Source organism: Pseudophryne corroboree, chromosome 2, assembly GCF_028390025.1.
Source record: "Pseudophryne corroboree isolate aPseCor3 chromosome 2, aPseCor3.hap2, whole genome shotgun sequence".
In the NCBI taxonomy this organism is placed as follows: domain Eukaryota; kingdom Metazoa; phylum Chordata; class Amphibia; order Anura; family Myobatrachidae; genus Pseudophryne; species Pseudophryne corroboree.
In genome coordinates this window covers 487,155,380-487,175,777 of record NC_086445.1, presented here as the reverse complement: position 1 = coordinate 487,175,777, position 20,398 = coordinate 487,155,380, and the positions used below count along the sequence as shown (strand labels likewise).

General features: G+C 43.6%; 1 protein-coding gene across 9 annotated transcripts in view; it reads left to right on the top strand.

Moving 5' to 3' along the window:
• The window catches only part of TEX14 (testis expressed 14, intercellular bridge forming factor), a 739,191-nt gene that overhangs the window by 545,403 nt on the left and 173,390 nt on the right, over positions 1 to 20,398 (top strand). For 7 of the 9 annotated variants that reach the window (XM_063953894.1, XM_063953893.1, XM_063953892.1 and 4 more), the window contains one exon: positions 17,011 to 17,154. The exons of the other annotated variants lie outside the window; for them this stretch is intronic. In XM_063953894.1, the coding sequence (XP_063809964.1) occupies positions 17,011 to 17,154 (144 nt within the window). The remainder of the gene's footprint in view (positions 1 to 17,010; positions 17,155 to 20,398) is intronic. 9 annotated transcript variants of the gene reach the window in all.

Below are 20,398 nucleotides of genomic sequence, written 5' to 3'. Positions count from 1 at the left end.
TGATACTCGCCTTTGCTTGGTGATTATGTTGTTCTTGGAAATCTACGCCTCCATCTCTGTCATCAGAACCTTTCTGGATCCTTTCTCGACCTCACTGGTACTCTCACCGAAACAGACTGCTCTGGTCAACATCATGGTCAACAGGAAAATCCGTATCACAGTCTCTTGGGGCAAGTCCATCTTACAGGAGGAGAAGGGAGAAATTTGTAATGGGGGTACAGAAAAACAGTTTGAGGGGGAGAGAAACTTGTTACGATAATTAGTTCTCTAGTCTTGTTGTTCTTCTTGTTCTGCTGTCATCTCAAAGGTGCTGTCTCTCAGTCTTCTAAACATTCTGGTGATACAATATTTCTTCTAGCTCAGCGCTCTTTCTGTAAGGAGAATAAATCTTGCATTACCATTTGTCCAACTAATGTGTGACATACCATCTGTAACGTTATGAGAACATGAGAAAAAAGAGAGAGAGAGAAAAAAAAACAACGAGAGAGAGAGAACCGTTCATATATATATATGCATCACATAAATCAACAATAAACAACAACAGAAAAAAAATCATTTTTCAGGAGAGAAAAAAACATTGTCAGATCTTCCGTTCACCATCAGGCTGTCACATCTACATGTCCAATGGTATCCTTGCATAGTCTCTCCCACCAGTATTTCCATACCTACCCTTTGTATCTGGCCAGGATACATCGATGCTGGTAGGTCATACTGGGGTTTGGTAGACTTCTGCAAGGACCAAATAGCTATGTGATATTTGGGTCCTGCCGATGAACGTCAGAGATGGGGAAAAGAACATTTACAGATAAATTACAACGTCTACCCGGCCGTCCTTGTGCCTGCAAGGAACTGACCTCCCATTTCATTAACTGTAACCTCAGGCTTACTATCAGTCCTAATGATCACCTTGATTTGATTACCTTTCCTGATTGCATGTTACAGGTGCGGCCCAAACTCCTTCCTATGTGATCTCTGATTACAATTTGGTGTGTCATAACTTTGCTCATATCTTTGTCTAGGGGGTTTATATGAATTTGGTCTACTTCTTGATCTACAATCTCTTGCAAAATTACCTTCCTTCTGGCAATTATAACACCTTTTCACCTTTGACTTACCCACAGGGATCTGGGGCTTCTTTGTTTCCCTGTGCTTGATGATGTTTTGCTCATGCCCAACAGCGGAGTTCCTTAATGCAGTTACTGAGTTATTTCTCCAGTTAGGTAGAGAGGCTTGTATACTCGTTCTTAATACTTCCTTTAAACCATTTATTAACACATAAACTGCTACTTTCCTGTAGTGTACATTTGTTTTAATATATTGTTTTCACCCTGACAGGATTTTGTTCCATTATGCTATTTTGTGTTAACTCTTTGGTGTAAGATGCATTTGTCTGTGAGTAACATACAATACCGTACTTACCTGTTGACACGACCTCACCTGACCCTCCGTTAGGGGGTTCTGCTATTGCCTTTACCAACTTGGCCGTGTCCCTCTGGGTGTCTCGTATGATGACTGCTGGGTAGAGTGTTGACATCGTGTTGGTTTCACCTTCTCGCTGGTAATCCTGAGGGGAGTTTAACATGGGGTGCGACTTGCACAGGTTAACATTTGTAATTTTGACACTTTCATTTTTATAAACATTATTACATTTGTTACTTTCATTCTTAATACAGTTACTAAGTGCATTTTTTTATCGTACACCATCGCGCCATTCTCTGCAGCCATAATCCACTCCAATGCCATGTCTCTCCTCCCAAGATGAGAGTCAGATATGCAAGTTAAATTTCTTTGCATTTCACTTTCCTGTTGCCACAATTTTAAATCATCATAATGTCTAATATGCCTTTTTGAAGATTTAATCAGGCAAACTCTTCTCTTTAAATTTTGTAACACTTCTGGGTTAAAAGTACCTACCCGGGAAAACTTCTCCCTGTCATGCACAGTCATCCCTTCCCATTCATTGCATAACATTTCTGTGTGATGACCATCCTGGTCTGATTTCTCACACATGACCTTGCCGACCTGATTGATCGGTTTCAAATCAACCTGAACCTCGGTTGATCGCCCCTTACCTGAACAAATGGCCCCCATCTCTGCAGGTGCTGCTTTCACTACCTCTGACTTCAAATCAGGGTCTTCGGCAACCCTTACAGAAACCAAGATGCTCGGGGTAAGGCTGCGGTGGGGGTTTTGCTCCGAAGTCCGCCCACTTAACTCCCGTCCACGCTGGCCAATACGGCGACCAAAGTTCCCAGAGGTTCCGTACCCAACCTAGGGCACCTAAGTACTTCTACTTGCTCGGGCGTGTGGGAGTGTCTTACCCTCCCCAGCAAGTGTCAGTCGCTGGAATGTCCCTGAGTGATCAGGCTACTTCCCTTAAAATAAAAAATTACACAAATCACGTTAACAATGTGCAAGTAGCGTTCTTCTGAATTCAAGACACGCTAATGCACACAATCACATGCGGTACAATCGTATCTGCACACAAGCAACTAATCTTATGTGCGGAACGATCAGTGGAATCGAAAATTTCGGCTGCGAATTCCTTCAGCAATGAGCTTCTCTGGCCTATATGGATCTCGCACCAACCCTCTTCGGTTGTGCTTCTCTACTTCTAGTCTGCTGTACCTGAACCTCCTGTTCTGTGACCTCCTGGTCTGTGACCTCCTGGTCTGTTATGTACAGCAGACTCTACTGCTCATAATATGTCGAGACTAACAAGGGACGCCTCCCAAGCCACCCCACGATATCACTCTCGCTGGTGTACCTCTTTCTACTGGCCTATGGTTCCCACTTCCGTAATAAAAGAGAAATCTTATATATACACACTCTTACATTCGAACACTCTTATTTCTGTACAGAATCCCTTTCATTCGGTATTAGCCTAACCCAGAAGAATTGCAATAGAGAAGGTTTTTTTTCTTTAAACTTTTGGATTTGAGATAGATCTGTGTTATTATCACGTTATTTCCTTATCGCCTACTAAACAATACTATCGTGCGGTTTGTATTATGTGGGTGTATCCGTACGCTCCGTTGCGTAATATACGCTCCGTGCGTCGACCCTTGCGTTGCGTACTCCCTGCCCTTGTAAGGACACGTGTACGCAGACCAAGTACGTCCACAGTAACACACTACACGCTTATCAATGTGAATGATCTTTAACAGTAATCCTTCACTGAACACCACTCAAATCTCCCTTGTTTTCTAGGCGAGACTGTGTGCGTGCCTTTTACAATTATTCCCTTAAATATTACTTTTTATCTTTTAACTATTAATAACAACAAATGTCTCAGCACGTTATCACTAGTATGTGGCAATCAGGAGAATGATATGTGAAAATACACAGATGAAAATGCAATTCTAAATTTAATCTAATAACATACATTGATGTAAGCATACGCATATAGATATTACATATATGTACCAATCACTATTCCTTATGTGAGACCTTATTCAGTGCTTTTTTTTTTTTAACTAACTCTGTAAAGGCGATTTCTTTCACTGCTGGGAGAGAAAAAAATAAAAAATCCAAAGGTTAATTTGCACTTCAATGGTTATCCTACACCAAGCAGAGTTAAAGCTCTTGAAGAGAGACAGTGACAAAACAAAAACAACAACAAAAAAAACACTACGTTTTATTTGTGTATTTCCTAAATCAAATATTTAATTTATTATCAACTTTTATTAAACTGTATCTGAACCACTTATGATTGACTATGATATAGATTAAATAAATGCATTAAAAATAAAAAACTCATTAAATGATGATTTCTTTTTGACAATGGATGGCTGATTATTTCCTGAGTCAACTGAAAATCAGCCGCTTAGGGGAAAAAAAAATGTTTTCCTTCCCAAAATGGCCGCTGCTCCTCCCCCTTCCACCTCCATGAGGTTTACACAAAATGGGGGACAGACCTTTTGTCACAAAGAAAATCATCATGCCAGCTCCTTTTAGTTATCACGCTATGCAGAGCGATTAAAAATAATTTTAAACCTATTTAAACAGATAAACAATCTAATCTTAATCAAACACGATATGATCCATTTGAACCTTGTTTTGCAACAATAAAAATACATTTTAGCATCTTAAATATTATGAGAAACGCCTTGTCCCTTAAAATTTCCTATCAGCGTCTTACTGATACCACAACAATACATTAACGTGGATGTTTTTTTTTTTCGTCAGCATTTTGCGATGCGTCCATCATTAGCCGGTCAATTACAGCCGCGTTTGTAATGTACAGTGCATCATTAAGAACGTGATATCCCGGACGAGCCCCCAATTGATAAAGCCCATATATATCCTATATTAAACACTCTAAAAGGTTAGGAGACACAGTACGCAATTGGCGCAAAAAGTACCGCAAGGGTACGCCCTTAGCGTAGCAGACGCTGTGCACAGGGTGTGAACACAGGCGTCGCAGACACTTACAGAATTAAACTTTAATAACTATACCTTAAGGAATGTACTTATACTGTAAACCTTTGTGCAGTGATAATGTGTAGATGTAATGCAGTGTAACCTTGTTAGCTTAAAGCTGTATGAGCGTATGTGACGCTCAGAGAACCCTTTAGCAATATAATAAACACTCAAATACCGGTCTAAGGTTCTAACACCTTTAAGGGAGAGAATGAACGTTCAATTGTAAAAGAATACACAATACAAGTTATACACTACCAAAATAACATAAAATACCTAACCAAATTACTACACATAAAATACAATAAAGACACAATTACATTTAAGGGGGAAGGAGAGAGAGAGAATGGCTTACAACAAAATAGGAGATAAATATGGTTGCAGAGAATTAACACATGTGGGAATGATCGCTGCGCAGTTAGTCAATGCTGAGAACCTTTGTGTTGAGAAACTTGAGCTCACCCAGGCTGGCTGTCCCTATATACACATCATACAGCAACAACACAATGGTCCCTACAATACCGCATGGGACAGAAGCTAGACTCCATTTTGGGAAAAACTCCCATGATTCCAAAGTCTGTAACATATGGTTCAAAAGGGAATGCCAGCAGCCATTTTAGATTTGCAAGTCCAAACACATGGCATTCTTTGCTACACCATATTCACATAGCAGAAGACATAAGACTCCACTATATTCCAAAATGTCTAAGCTTCAATATAATGCATATGTGCTGATTTTACAATTCCAAACCATCTAAATCACCTTTCACAATTTCAAGCCAACACAGTATCTCCATAACCAGAGCATATGGTATGCTGACTATGCTATCCTTCCAGAATCAGCACCTCATATCTCATGCTGTCCATATGAGCCATCACAAGGCCAGATTACCAGGTACCCACAAGTATCAGCCTGCTATTGCTACAAGCACATGACTACAGTAACAAAAGGAAGTATGTTTTGGCTTCTAACCTTCAGCAAGATGCATCATGTAAAACTACTATAATCTGTTATAAATCACCATCCATAAATGTATACCAGAGATGCTATGCTACAGATTGTCTACTGTTCCAATTCATTACAGATTTCATAGAGTATCATCACAACCATACAACAATCACATAACTGCCCAAGCATCATTAACCTTAAGCCATTTGTATCTCCAAACTAACTATTCTATGCCAATCATTTCACAACTACTTTACCACAAACGCATATTTAAACTATTCTATGCCATTAAGCCATGTGTATACAATACTTAGCCTTCGTAAGATCAGTCCTGGTGATGAGCAAGCCATTCTTCTGGGTGCTAGGTAGCTGTGTGCAGCTACAGTACATCTGCCATATGTGGTTTTGGAAGAGTGAGCTCTGTGATTTCTAGTGGATATATCATACCTGCGTTCCAGCTATGGGGGTGTGTGATCCACAGGAAGTGTGTGTCTTTCACAGCATGTGGGCTAGCTGTATCAGTGAGCTGAGCTGGATATGTGATCTTGGTTATGCAAAATGTTGGGTGATGACTAACAAATTCCTGTCTTGTGGGAAGCTATTGTTTGGCGAATACTGTCTCACTGTCCACTTTCAGTTGAGACAGTGACATCTCAGCAATCATTCTTCTGGAGACAAACCCAGCCCCATTCGTAAACAAAGTGCCAGCCCTCTTCATTGAGTCTCAAAGCTTAGTGTAATTAAAGGCTATTGTATTCCGTCTGCGGGAAAGAAACTGACTGGTCTTAGGTGTAATTTATTCGGAATACAATTAATCTTTAATTACTATTCCTGTGCTTAACTATGCATAAGAACATGTGAAGCCCTCCCAACATGAAAGCTATTGTTTGGGGAATCTCTAAGGTCAAAGAGCCATTTTAAATATACCATACTTTGCTGAACTCAGGGGAATATTAACTTATAAAATACATTATTTTGATTAGATATGTAGCGATCGTGTCGCATGCTAGATGCGCACAAACTCTACCGTAAATGCGCACACCGTGCGCCCGTGACGGCGAGTGTGCGCACGCACAGGAGGGTCTGTGCACGTGCAGCGGGCACACGCATGAGGTGCATATATGGCAATGTGCAGCGTGATATTTTTCTGACTTTGACAGTGATAACAGGCGGTCCCAATACAACAAGTCTGGTAAGACTAAAAAGCATTGGGCTACCAGAGGACCGGTTGGTAAAACAAATAATAAGCCATCAGCCTGATGGTGTGGGCCTCCACCTGGGGGACCGACTTATTCAGTTTGCACAGATCTGGCAGCAGTCTACAACAGATGCCTGGGTGCAGGAAGCGGTATCTCTAGGTTATGCTTTTGCCTTCAAGAAGTACCCTTCTCGAAGGTTTTCTCATACGTCCTAGAGGATGCTGGGGCCCACTTCAGTACCATGGGGTATAGACGGTTCCGCAGGAGCCATGGGCACTTTAAGACTTTTTAAGGGTGTGAACTGGCTCCTCCCTCTATGCCCCTCCTCCAGACCTCAGTTTAGAAAATGTGCCCAGGCAGACTGGATGCACTCCAGAGGAGCTCTACTGAGTTTCTATGAAAGACTTTATGTTAGGTTTTTTATTTTCAGGGAGGACTGCTGGCAAAAGCCTCCCTGCTTCGTTGGACTTAGGGGGCAGAAGTAGGAACCAACTTCCTGAATAGTTCCATGGCTCTGCTGCTGGCTGACAGGACACCATTAGCTCCTGAAGGGTACTGAACACTAGCTGCGGCTATGTGCTCACTCCCACAGCACGCCGTCACCCTTTTACAGAGCCAGAAGTCAGAAGACAGGTGAGTGTACAGAAGAGAAGATTCTTCAGACATCGTGACGGCTAAAAGGTACCGCGCAGTGGGTGGGAACGCTGCGCGCCATGCTACCCTTCAACACAGGCACAGTGGGTGGGGGGGCGCCCGGGGCTTCCTCCTCAGTCAGCCAGCACACTGCTCAGCGCCATGTTCTCTTCAAGCAGGCTGCAGAGAAGAACGTTGGTCCTCCTCCACTTCTGAACAAGTATCAGGGTGCAAAACAGGGGGGGCACAGTATAAATTGGTGCTGTATTGTGTATTTATCAGTATAAAAGCGCTAGAGGTCTGTGGGCTGTTTTGTGTTACACAGGTTTTTTTTATCACTAGCGCTGGGTTGTGAGCTGGCAAATCCTTCTGTGTCCTTCTGACAGATTTTACTGTGGGTCTGTCCCCTATAAGTCCCGGAGTGTCTGTGGTGTGGTTGTGCACGTGTGTGACATGTCTGAGGCAGGGAGCTCTTCCCCTGAGGGAGCCATTTTAGGGACACAGAGTTGTAATGTGGTGGCACTGCCGGCACACCACGAGCCTGAATGGGTGAAAGAATTACGCGATAGTGTGAATCATATCAGTAAGAGATTGGATAAGTCTGAGTCTCATGCAGAAAACTGGAGAAAATCAGTGGAGGATGTGATTTTTCATAGTTCTGCCTTTTCATCTGCAGGCAACCCCTCTGGGTCGCATAAAAGACCATTTGCACAAATAGTACAAACTGATACCGACACGGACTCTGATTCCTGTGTCGACACTAGTGATTCAAGGGGAATAGGTCCTCAATTGGCAAAAAGCATTCAATACATGATTGTTGCTATAAAGGAAGTCTTGGAAATTACGGAAGCCCCTCCTTTACCTCAGGAGAAGGCTTATTTTTATAAGGAAAAGAAAATTAATGTAACTTTCCCTCCTCACGAGCTAAATACTCTCTTTGAGGAAGTTTGGGCAAACCCTGAAAATAAATTTCAGATTCCCAAAAGAATTCAGGTTGCTTATCCCTTCCCCACCCTCCTCCCCCGTTCTAGACAGTGCCCTGTCACGTTTAATTAAAAAAGGTGATTCTCCCTGCACCTGGGACGGCTTTACTGAAGGAGCCGGCAGACCGCAAGTTGGAGACTACGTTAAAATCTATTTATGTGGCCAATGGTACGCTACTCAGGCCCACCATTGCTTGTGCGTGGGTAAGTACTGCTATCGAAAAATGGTCTGAAATTGACACGATAGATAGAGACGAGATACTCCTAACGTTAGGTCATATTAAAGACGCTGCTGCATATATGCTAGAAGCCATGAAAGATATTGGGCTCTTGGATTCAAAAGCCGCTACCATGGCAGTCTCAGCTCGGAGGGCGTTGTGGATTCGCCAATGTAATGCTGACGCAGATTCCAAAAGAAATATGGAGGCTCTCCCGTATAAAGGTGAGGCCTTGTTTGGAGATGGGCTGGATGCTTTAGTCTCTGCGGCTACCACAGGTAAGTCGACATTCTTGCCTTATGCTCCTGCGCCGGAAAAAAAGACACATCACTCTCAGATGTAGTCCTTTCGACCCAACAAATACAAAAAGGGTAAAGGTTCCCCTTTCTTTGCAGGTAGAGGGAGGGGCAGAGGAAAAAAGTCCACAGCATCTCCAGGAACGCAGGAGCAGAAATCAACCCCTGCTTCTGCCAAATCTGCAGCATGACGCTAGGGCTCCCGTGCGGGAGTCCGCTCGGGTGGAGGCACATCTGAAACTTTTCGGTCAGCTCTGGGTTCAATCTGGCCTGGACCCATTAGTCTTGCAAATAGTGTCCCATGGATACAAACTGGAGTTTCAAGATGTCCCCCCATGCCGATTTTTCAAATCGACCTTGCCAGCTTCTCTTCCAGACAGAGAAGTAGTAACAGCTGCTATTCTAAAATTATGTGAGGATCAGGTCATTGTCCTGGTACCCTTGTCACAGTTTGGCCGATTCCATGCCAGAGTATTCCAGTGGGATCTATTGGACAAGTGGTCCGGATCCCACCTACACATGCACCAGAAGATAATCCTGTCCTCCAAAGCCAGGATTTCACTCTTGTGGTGGCTACACAGTTCTCACCTACTAGAGGGACGCAGGTTCGGGATTCAGGACTGGGTCCTAGTAACCACGGATGCAAGTCTCCGAGGCTGGGGAGCAGTCACACAGGGAAAAAGCTTCCAAGGAAAATGGTCAAGTCAGGAATCCTGTCTTCACATAAACGTTCTGGAATTGTGAGCCATTTACAACGGCCTTCTACAAGCAGTTCATCTTCTTCAAGATCAACCCGTGCAGATCCAGTCGGACAATGTAACAGCAGTCGCGTACATAAACCGTCAGGGCGGAACGAAAAGCAGAGCGGCAATGGCAGAGGTGACAAAGATCCTCCTCTGGGCAGAAAAACATGCAAGAGCTCTGTCGGCAACTTTCATTCCGGGAGTGGACAACTGGGAAGCAGACTTCCTCAGCAGACACGATCTCCATCCAGGAGAGTGGGAACTCCACCAAGAAGTCTTTACAGAAGTGACAAGTCTTTGGGGAGTTCCTCAAGTAGACATGATGGCATCTTATCTCAACAAGAAGCTTCAGAGATATTGTTCCAGGTCGAGAGACCCTCAAGCAATAGCAGTGGATGCACTGGTGTCAACAGTGGGTGTTTCGGTCGGTGTCTGTCTTCCCTCCACTTCCACTGATACCAAAAGTTCTGAAGCTCATAAGAAGAACAAGGGTTCGAGCGATCCTCATTGTTCCAGACTGGCCAAGGAGGGCTTGGTATCCAGATCTTCAGGAGTTGCTCATAGAAGATCCTCTTCCTCTTTTCGAGGACCTGCTGCTGCAGGGGCCGTGCATGTATCAAGAGTTACCGCGGCTAAGTTTGACGGCATGGCTGTTGAGCGCCGGATCCTAGCCCGAAAGGGTATTCCCAAAGAAGTCATCCCCAATCTTATTCAGGCCAGCTAAGGAGTAACGTCTAGACATTACCACTGTATTTGGAGAAAATATGTGTCTTGGTGTGAATCCAAGAAGGCTCCTACGGAAGAGTTTCACTTGGGATGTTTTCTCCATTTTCTCCAGGCGGGTGTGGATGCGGGCCTAAGATTGGGTTCAGTCAAGGTCCAGATTTCGGCCTTATCAGTTTTCTTTCAAAAACAATTGGCCTCCCTTCCAGAAGTTCAGACGTTCGTGAAAGGGGTGCTGCACATCCAACCTCCATTTGTGCCTCCGGTGGCACCATAGGACCTTAATGTGGTGTTGCAATTCCTTCAATCGGATTGGTTTGAACCTCTACAGGAGATAGAATTGAAGTTTCTCACTTGGAAAGTGGTCATGCTATTGGCCTTAGCATCCGCAAGGCGGGTGTCTCAGTTGGGGGCCTTGTCTCACAAGAGAGCAGAAATCTTCCATGAAGATAGGGCAGAGTTGAGAACTCGCCAACAATTTCTTCCCGTCTTTCCATATAAACCAGCCTATTGTGGTGCCAGTGGCTACTGACACCTTCACTGCGTCAAAGTCTCTTGATGTGGTTAGAGCTTTGAAAATTTATGTCGCAAGAACAGCTAGGATTCGGAAAACAGAGGCTCTGTTTATCCTGCATGCTTGATTGGGTGAAGATTCTAAGCAGACCATCAAACAGACCATTGCGCGCTGGATCAGAGGGACGATTCAGCACGCTCATTCCACGGCAGGATTGCCGATACCGAAGTCGGTAAATGCCCATTCTACTAGAAAGGTGGGCTCATCCTGGGCGGCTGCCCGGGGGGTCTCGGTGTTACAACTTTGCCGAGTAGGTCAGGGACAAACACGTTTGCAAAGTTTTACAAGTTTGACACCTTGGCCGATGAGGACCTCAAGTTTGGTCAATCGGTGCTGCAGGGTCATCCGCACTCTCCCGCCCGTACTAGAGCTTTGGTATAACCCCATGGTACTGAAGTGGACCCCAGCATCCTCTAGGACGTATGAGAAAACAGGATTTTAATACCTACCGGTAAATCCTTTTCTCCTAGTCTGTAGAGGATGCTGGGCACCCGACCCAGTGCGTACTTTACCTGCAGTTGTTAGTTTTGTAGTTTCACGAGTGTTATGGTACTATTATTTTCAGCATGTTGCTGCAATTGTTCATGCCCGTTGTCATGTGTTAAGTTGTATGCCATGTTGTGCTGCATGGTTGGTGTATGAGCTGGTATGAATCTCACCATTGATTTGAAAGTAAATCCTTTCCTCGAAATGTCCATCTCTCTGGGCACAGTTACTATACTGAGGTCTGGAGGAGGGGCATAGAGGGAGAAGCCAGTTCACACCCTTAAAAAGTTATAAAGTGCCCATGGCTCCTGCGGAACCGTCTATACCCCATGGTACTGAAGTGGACCCAGCATCCTCTACGGACTAGGAGAAAAGGATTTACCGGTAGGTATTAAAATCCTGTTTTTTTGTACCAGCCCGTCTCGGGTAGAGACGAAGGCCATGGCTTTGCAAGAGGCAGTTCAGAAATTGCTTCAGTCAGAAGTAGTCATTCCAGTTCCTCCTGCACAACGAGGACAGGGTTTTTACTCCAACCTGTTTTTAGTTCAGAAGCCAAATGGGTCATTTCGGCCCATTCACAATCTCAAAGTGCTGAACAAATACATTTGGGTACCTCGGTTTCACATGGAGACTTTATGTTCCATCATTTTGGCCATGGAGCCAGGGGATTATATGGTATTCCTGGATATACAGGATGCTTACCTACAAGTTCCTATAGCACTGTCCCATCAGTGCAATCTCCGGTTCACTATCCTCCAACAGCATTTTCAGTTCCAGGCCCTACCTTTTGGGTTAGCCACAGCTCCCAGAGTATTTACCAAGTTTAACAAGCAGTGGTTCATTCCTGTTGGTTCATGAATTTTATGTTATATTTCTGTTTGCATGCCAGGATTTCTCTTGTACTCTTGTTGGCCGCCTTATTACCCAGCTAGCCATGCAGTCCAGCGCCGGTGATAGAAGTTTGTTATGATACCTGTATGTTCCAGTTCTTGGTTAGCTTCCTGCAAGCTTGTTCCTGGTCACTGTCAGCAGCTTCCAGTGGAGCCTGTCTTCCTGCCTCTGGTGTGTTCATGCATACAGCTGTGTACTCCAGTGTCCTGTTTCCAGTTTCCAGAATACGGTCTGAGGGATCGTTTCCTGTTGTCCTCCGAGTTTTTCTTCCAGTGGAGTGGTCTGGTGTCTGAAGCCTTGGGGTTCCTGTCGTTTCCTGCGCGCAGCTTCCGTGGTGTCGTGAGTAGCAGTTCTGCCGCACCTTACGGCTGAAGCCTTGTTCTCGTTATCTGTTTTTTGGACGAGTCATTTTGGCAGAGGCTTCCGCATGGTTGTCCTTGCTGAACTACGACGGATTCGTATTTGGCATTTGGGCAGCGTTACATTGGTTAAGGTTTTTCTTGGCGTCCGCGCCGCACATAAATTAGTTTATTATTTTCTGTGGTTTCCCCTTTCACTTTTGTGTCTGTCTTAGTTAGTTTTCCCCTTGTTCTCTCTCTGTCTCGGTTAACGCCTTGTTACCAACTAAGACAGGGGGCATCGGAGTTCGGCCAGACCTAATCCGCCTGTTCAAACGCGGCTTCCGTGGGCCCAAGATACCATAGTCTCACATGCGTTAACTGACCACTAGGGAACGACAGCGGAGTCAGGGTTTCCCGTTAGGTATTGCTGCGTATCCCAGTTCTGTCGCAGCTTCACGCATCTGTACTTGGAACTCTTCTGCTGCCACCCTATCTCCTGGGTTCCAAGTACAGGGAACATAACACTCCTATGTAATCTGCAACAGACAATAACGTGTCTGCAGAAGCACGGGTGGCTCATAAATTGGGCAAAATCGTCTTTGGTTCCGTCACAGCGGATGACTCACTAGAGGGTCGAACTGGATTCAAGTCTTCAAAGAGTAATGTTACCTCTGAACAAGATATCCAAGGTTCAGTCAAGGATTCAGGACTTGCTACACAGTCAAAAGGTATCCATTCACGCAGCAATGCGTGTGATGGGTTTGATGGTGTCAACATTCAACATGGTGGAGTATGCACAATTCCACTCGAGGCCTCTGCAGCGTTTGATTCTTGCCAAACAGAATGGATTGCATCAGATGATAAAAACACAGACTATGGGTCTTACGATAGAAGTAAGAAGGTCATTAGTCTGGTGGCTACAGACATCCCATCTGGACAAGGGGATGTCTGTAGCCATCAGATTGGGAAATTCTGGATATCAGATTGGGAAATTCTGACAACAGATGCCAGTCTCTTGGGCTAGGGAGCAGTGTCATGAAGCTTGTGTTTCCAGGTGCAATGGACCAAGGAAGAAGGTTGCCTGACAATAAATATATGAGAATTTTGGTCCATATACATGGCACTGATTCAGGCAAAAGACATTCTTCGGGGAAAACCAGTCCAGATCTGCCCGGACAAAGCGATGGCCGTAGCATACCTCAACCATCAGGAAGTAACTCGCAGCTGAAAAGCGATGAAGGAGATAAGTCACATACTAAAGTGGGCAGAACTTCATCTTCCAGCCTTGTACGCAGTGTTCGTTCTGGGAGTTCTAAACTGGGAAGCGGACTTTCTCAGTCGACAAGCCATTCGGGCAAGCAAATGGGCTTTACACCCAGAGGTCTTCCAGACTCTAGTAGACAAGTGGGGGTTGCCAGAGATGGATCTCATGGCATCCCATCTGAACAACAAAGTGCTCGCATATGGGTCAAGAACAAAGGATCCCAAAGCGATCTTTGTGGATGCCCTGTCGGTGAGATGGGACTTTCATCTGGCTTATGTGTTTCCTCCAATCGCCCTATTACCAAGGATGGTGAGAAAGATAAAGCAAGGGAAAGGTGCCGTGATACTAATAGCTCCGGCCTGGCCCAGAAGGCATTGGTACACAGATCTGCAGAGAATGTCAATGGATGCTCCACTTCTGCTCCCTCAATGTCCAGATCTACTAATGCAGGGTCCTTGTTATCATAGACATCTGGATCGACTGTCTTTGACGGCGTGGCTCTTGAAACCTCTATCCTGAAGTCAAGAGTATTCTCACAACAGGTAATTCAAACTATGCTCAGAGCAAGGAAACCTTCCTCAGCTCGCATTTATCACCGAATATGGCAAACCTATATTCGTTGGTGCAGTGAATGGATAATGAACCCTAAGTCTTTCAGCGTTTCCAGGGTCTTAGCATTCCTTCAGGCAGGAATGGATAAAGGTTTGAAGGTGGCTTCCTTGAGAGTGCAAGTGGCGGCATTGACTGTATGGTTCCAAAAGAAAACTGCCAACTTGCAGGATGTGCATACTTTTCTCCAGGGAATGCTGCGCATTCAACCTCCTTTTGTTCCTCCTATAGTGCCTTGGGACTTAAGTCTAGTCCTGAAAGCCCTTCAAGTTGCCCCATTTGAACCACTTAATAAAGTGGATCTTAAATGGTTGACAGGTAAAGTTCTCTTTCTACTGGCTATGGCATCAGCTAGAAGAGTATCAGATTTAGGGGCTTTATCATGTCATTCCCCATTTCTGATTTTTTTTAATCCAGATAAAGCAGTTCTATGAACTAGACCTGGGTATCTTCCGAAGGTGGTGTCTAAATTCCACCTTAATTTTAGAAATTGTAGTCCCGGCTTTCCAGGTACCGGGCCTTTCTGCGGGAGATGCATCGCTGAACGTGGTCCATGCATTAAGGATCTACGTGGATCGTACCAGTGCCATCAGAAAGACAGATTTTCTCTTCGTTCTCTACGGATTTCACAAGAGAGGATGGCCTGCTGATAAACAGACACTGGCAAGATGGCTTCGGATGATGATTTTTGAAGCATATTCTCAAGCTGATCTCCCTGTTCCGGCTAATGTCTCTGCTCACTCTACTCGTAAGGTAGGTCCATCATGGGCAGCACAACGTGGTGCTTCAGCAGAACAGATATGTAAGGCAGCCACATGGTCTTCCATTAACACATTCATTAGACATTATGCCATTGATACCTTTACCTCTCATGACGTTGAATTCGGGCGAAGGATTCTCCTGTCCAGTCAGGGGCGTCCCCATCACTAAATTGCTTTGGGAAATCCCATTGTTATCCTGTGGATAACCTATGGACCCTGCCAAAGAAATATACGTTATGGTAAGAACTTATCATTGATAACGGTATTTCTCCTAAGTCCACAGGGATCCCACCCTGATGCACCTGATTTGAGGATCCTTTTACTCACTAACCTCTCCCTTCTTGTACGGAAGGGTGTGCATGTGTGTTCTTATCGCCTGATTAGGGCTATCTATGATGCTCCTGCATTGAGCTTTGGAATACAACTGATTTGCCTGAGCCAGGAGGCAGGGATATATGGACGGGCCCGTTGCATGCTGGGAGGCCGGAAAGCTTTGACCGATTGGTGCAAATCCGCCGTCGCTTCATCATATCCCATTGTTATCCTGTGGACTTAGGAGAAATACCGTTATCAACGGTATGTTCTTACCATAACGTAAATCAGTGATCTGTGTACAATATGCAAAATAGCTGATGGAATGATAGAAAAGATCTACAAAGAATGAACTCTGTGGCACTAAAATTTGTGAATTCTGTAGCCATAGTTCCGAGTACGTTCACTGTGATGGCTATGCATATTCTTTTTTGAATAAGCATTCCAATGAAGTGATTCATAAGCATAGTGTTCACTGATAAATGTTAACAGATAAAGCATTAGTACACCTCTGCATACAGCATTACTATAGAATCTTCCAGTTTTCAGTTGTCAGATTTATAAATGCATTAAATAACAAACAGCTAGAAGTCATAAGCCAGGCTTCATAAATCTATGTCTACATTGTCTAGTAATTTACTAAAGTGAATCCCCTTCAGTAATAGTAAATAATACATTTTCAGTTGCCACATGGACTTTGAGCATTTCTTGTATTTTATATCTTGTGCTTGAAAAAGTGCCAGTATGTACGGACTGTCAATTTACCGCATACATAAATGATCTGCACAGTGGCGTAACTAGACACTTGGAGACCCCTGACAAACTCTCAAGGTGGGCTTCCTATTTGACCCCTGGGATCGCAGCACTGTGTTTCAGAGCCACGCCTGCACTTGGGATGCAGCACTCGGCTTCAGTTCTCCTTACTGTTTAATCCCATCCCTAAACTCCCATTGGCTAGATACAGAGGAGTCTGGAGGCAGGCTTAGACAGGAAGGAGAAACTGAGTGCTGCCGCATCCTGAGTGCAGCGGCAGCTGTAAAACACACAATGCTGCAGTCTTCAATATTTAGTAACTGATTTCAGAGTGGGCACACTTCAGAATGTGAGCCCCTGGACATTTGCCAGTCTAGCCACCATGTAGTTATGCCACTGGATCTGTAAAGCCTAAACACAAGATGGTACTTTAATGTACAGTAATAAGAATCACATATTCTTCCAAATTTTTAAAGACTCAGAACCCCTTTGTTATGAGAGGAAACCTGCTGTCAGTATAGCGACAGAGGCATCCCGTTTGCCAGAATCCCAGCAGCGAGGCCGTGAGTCCCCTCTCGGGCTCTCTGTGCTCGCCACACTTTGGGTCCGGACACAGGGTCTATTTCCACTCGGTTGGAGGCATGGACCCACCAACCGAGTGGAAATTCCAGGTAGGTGTTGGGATTTCGTTCACCGGTATAATGTCGGCTGTTGAGATTCTGGCATTGGTATTCTGAATCCCGTCAGCCGGCATTTTAACTGCATCCCAGAGAAAGGTTTCCTGATTTAAACTTTTGCATCTTGTATAATATTTAATAAACAATTTTGTGTTAATTGTTTTTCCCCATTATAGCAATTTCAGAAAGACAGTGCATGCAGAATAAGGAGCAGTGGGTTCATCTCAAGGAAAGAGAAGACCAGTCTCAGGAGAGCAGCAAGATTCGTAGCCAGGAAGACAAGGAGGATAATTTGGAGAAATTATTTCTTCAGTTTGCAGGTTCGATTTGATTCAGATTTCACCTGGTCAGAATAACAATCCTAACTCTGTGAACAAATTGTCTCAATGCTAAATTTCTGAAGTGACCTGGTAATGCAGTATGTCCTTCAGTGGCCCTTGTTTCAGTTTTACTGTGCTCAGTCTGACATGATTGTGGTAGGGACCACCATTGTACAGAGTGCAGCTGTTGAAGACCCCCACAGCTGCTGCACCCTTTTGCAACGACTATATGTTTACAAGTGCGTTTGTGCTGTCATCTTCAGCATTACCAGGCCGCAGTGTAATTAAACTGGAGGAGCACCGAATGACAGGATCATACCATGTGTCTTCTACATTTCACACAATCAAATTGAGTCGTATTCCATAGACCTCAAGCAAATACATCATTAGAGGGACAATATGATTTATTGATAAGTAGTTTGAATTTTATAAAAATTTTCTTTTAATGTAAAATATATATCAGCCATGCTTTACTATAAAGTCACAGCATACTTTATTTTAGTATATGAATCAGTGTTTGAATATATAAAATGAATATAACTGCAATTTATATAGTCAAAACTGACACTGTTATAGGTGATAGTTATGCTAAGAGTGTGGGCATCTACAGTGCAGTTTCCTTTTTTCTATTTTTTTTTTCTCGTTATTTTTAATGGTTATATTATGTCTCTGTACATATGTATCATCACACACCTATACTTTATGTGCCATATGGCACAAGGTGCCTGGCCTAATTCCCATGCTTTGCACTTTTCCTCAGTTTTGCTACTTTTTCCCGCATTGTGCTACTTTTTTCTCAGTTTTCTTAGTTTGCAAACAGATTGGAGTTTCTTATCCTCAGGGAGCCCTTTGTTGCCCTGGAACTACCATCTACCCCCTCATAGTCTGGCCTTTGGAACTGACGGCCTGTATGACTACCAGGTGTTCCCCGGCACAAAACCAACAAGAGTGACCAAGGCTGCCAATGGTCACACTCCATCCTTTGAACCTACCTAGATGGCGGATTCCAGCTAGGCACAGAGTTTTTGTTCAAGCCTTCTGTTGTGGTCGGGCGACTGGGTTACCGTGAGTGTGGACCTTAGTTGTGTCCAGAAGGTGCAGGGTCCATACAACCCTTGCCTGACTTCCCTCTGTGTGATGCCTTGCTGTCTTCGTTGACTTCTGCCTCTGACCTGGACACTGAAACCTGCCTCCGGACTTCGGTCCCGTGATTCTTGTGGCGGTTGTCTTTCCTCACCGTTGGAGTGGGGTTCGGTGGATGCTCATGGCTGCTTCTGCAGGGGAACACTTTTCTGGTATGTGGCGATGTGCTGCCTTTGGGGTGTGGAGTCCTTTATGCTGCTGTTCCTGCCTCTGGGGAGGATCAGTTTTGAAGGTCGGAATAGAGTTAGATTGTAACTTTCTATATAATGTGGTACTATATGGTTTCTCTTCAGAACATGGGCCACGATAAGTGGTGGCATCTGTTCACTTCATTTTGAGTTGAGAAAAAAATAAAAAAAAACGATACTTTTGGCCAGGATACAATCCTCCCACTAGGAAAACTGTAGCAATTTGCTTTTGCAGCTCTACAATAGTACTTTACAGGAAGTGTGTTTTAACTTGTAAGAAGCTGTTGCAGGTTGTACTTCTGTGAGTGACCAAAATTTTAATTCTGTCACATCCCATTTTATTCTTTCAGAATGTGACCTGCTTTCAATTCTGTAAGAATGCCTTGAATTGCAGGAAAGACACAGTTATGAAAATCTGTGTAGGCAATGAAAATACACAGTTTGTGAGTGGGGGCTAGAAAATTAAGTAGTTACTGTCATCACAGACAGATTATGCAACTGGCAACATCTACCATGTTTTGCACGTTGCGAACTTGTAGTTCAAGCTGCAATTTCTTTTTCTAGCCTTCATATAATTACAGGTTGAGTATCCCATATCCAAATATTCCGAAATACGGAATATTCCGAAATACGGACCTTTTTGAGTGAGAGTGAAATAGTAAAACCTTTGTTTTTTGATGGCTCAATGTACACAAACTTTGTTTAATACACAAAGCTATGAAAAATATTGTATTAAATGACCTTTAGGCTGTGTGTATAAGGTGTATATGAAACATAAATGAATTGTGTGAATGTAGACACACTTTGTTTAATGCACAAAGTTAGAAAAAGTATTGTATTAAATGACCTTCAGGCTGTGTGTATAAGGTGTATATGTAACATAAATGCATTCTGTGCTTAGCTTTAGGTCCCATCACCATGATATCTCATTATGGTATGCAATTATTCCAAAATACGGAAAAATCCGATATCCAAATTACTTCTGGTCCCAAGCATTTTGGATAAGGGATACTCAACCTGTATAAATAAAATGAAAGATGTTGTCGTATTTTTCAAAACCGTTCCATGGCCTATCAAAATAGAATGACACACACAGATGGAGCTACCAAGATATCCCTAATAGATGTAACTCTACTTTGATGGTTAAGGTAAAGGATGGAGTAGCGCAACCTTTGTTGTGCTACACACAGAACTGACTAACTTGATATCCCATGAATGGACAGTTGCTGAAAAGCAACTGAGATACTGAATATTTTTCAAGGAGTCACAATGGAATTTAATTATAAATAAACAATCTGTGTCTAGACAAAATGTGATCCTGTTTGTAAAAATAATGAACAAGAAAATGGAGTAAAGCAATACCAGCAGAAATTGAATCAACGGTGACAGCACTGAAGGAACAACTTGCTAGAAGATTAAAAGACCGGGAAGATAATAAGCTAAAGAATCAGACAACTCTTTTTGTATCAGAGATTTAAAAGGTACAGGAGAAAGCTAAATTTTCACGTGGCGTATGTAAATTTGACCAGTAAGCTAAGTATGCAGTTACAGAATTGTAGAAGAAATTCCAACTGCACCTGTGGAAGACGCACAGACTTCACAATCCAGTTCATGATTATGGGAAGATTTTGATAACACACAGCAAAGGATTGAACTGAAAAGTAATGCATCAAAGACTTTTTCAATTGGCAACATGGTGATTGTGTATTATGGCCTCTTCGGTTAGCTATGAGAGCATATTTTCGAAGGCAGGGCAAGTACATACAGATAGACCAAACAGACACACAACACCAAAGTTGGGACAAATCCTGTTTCTAAACCATAATCTGAACCGTTGGTTATTGTTCTATTTAAAGTTTTTTTATTACTTGAGTCTGTTTTTTGTGTGTGTGTGTGTGTGTGTGTGTGTGTGT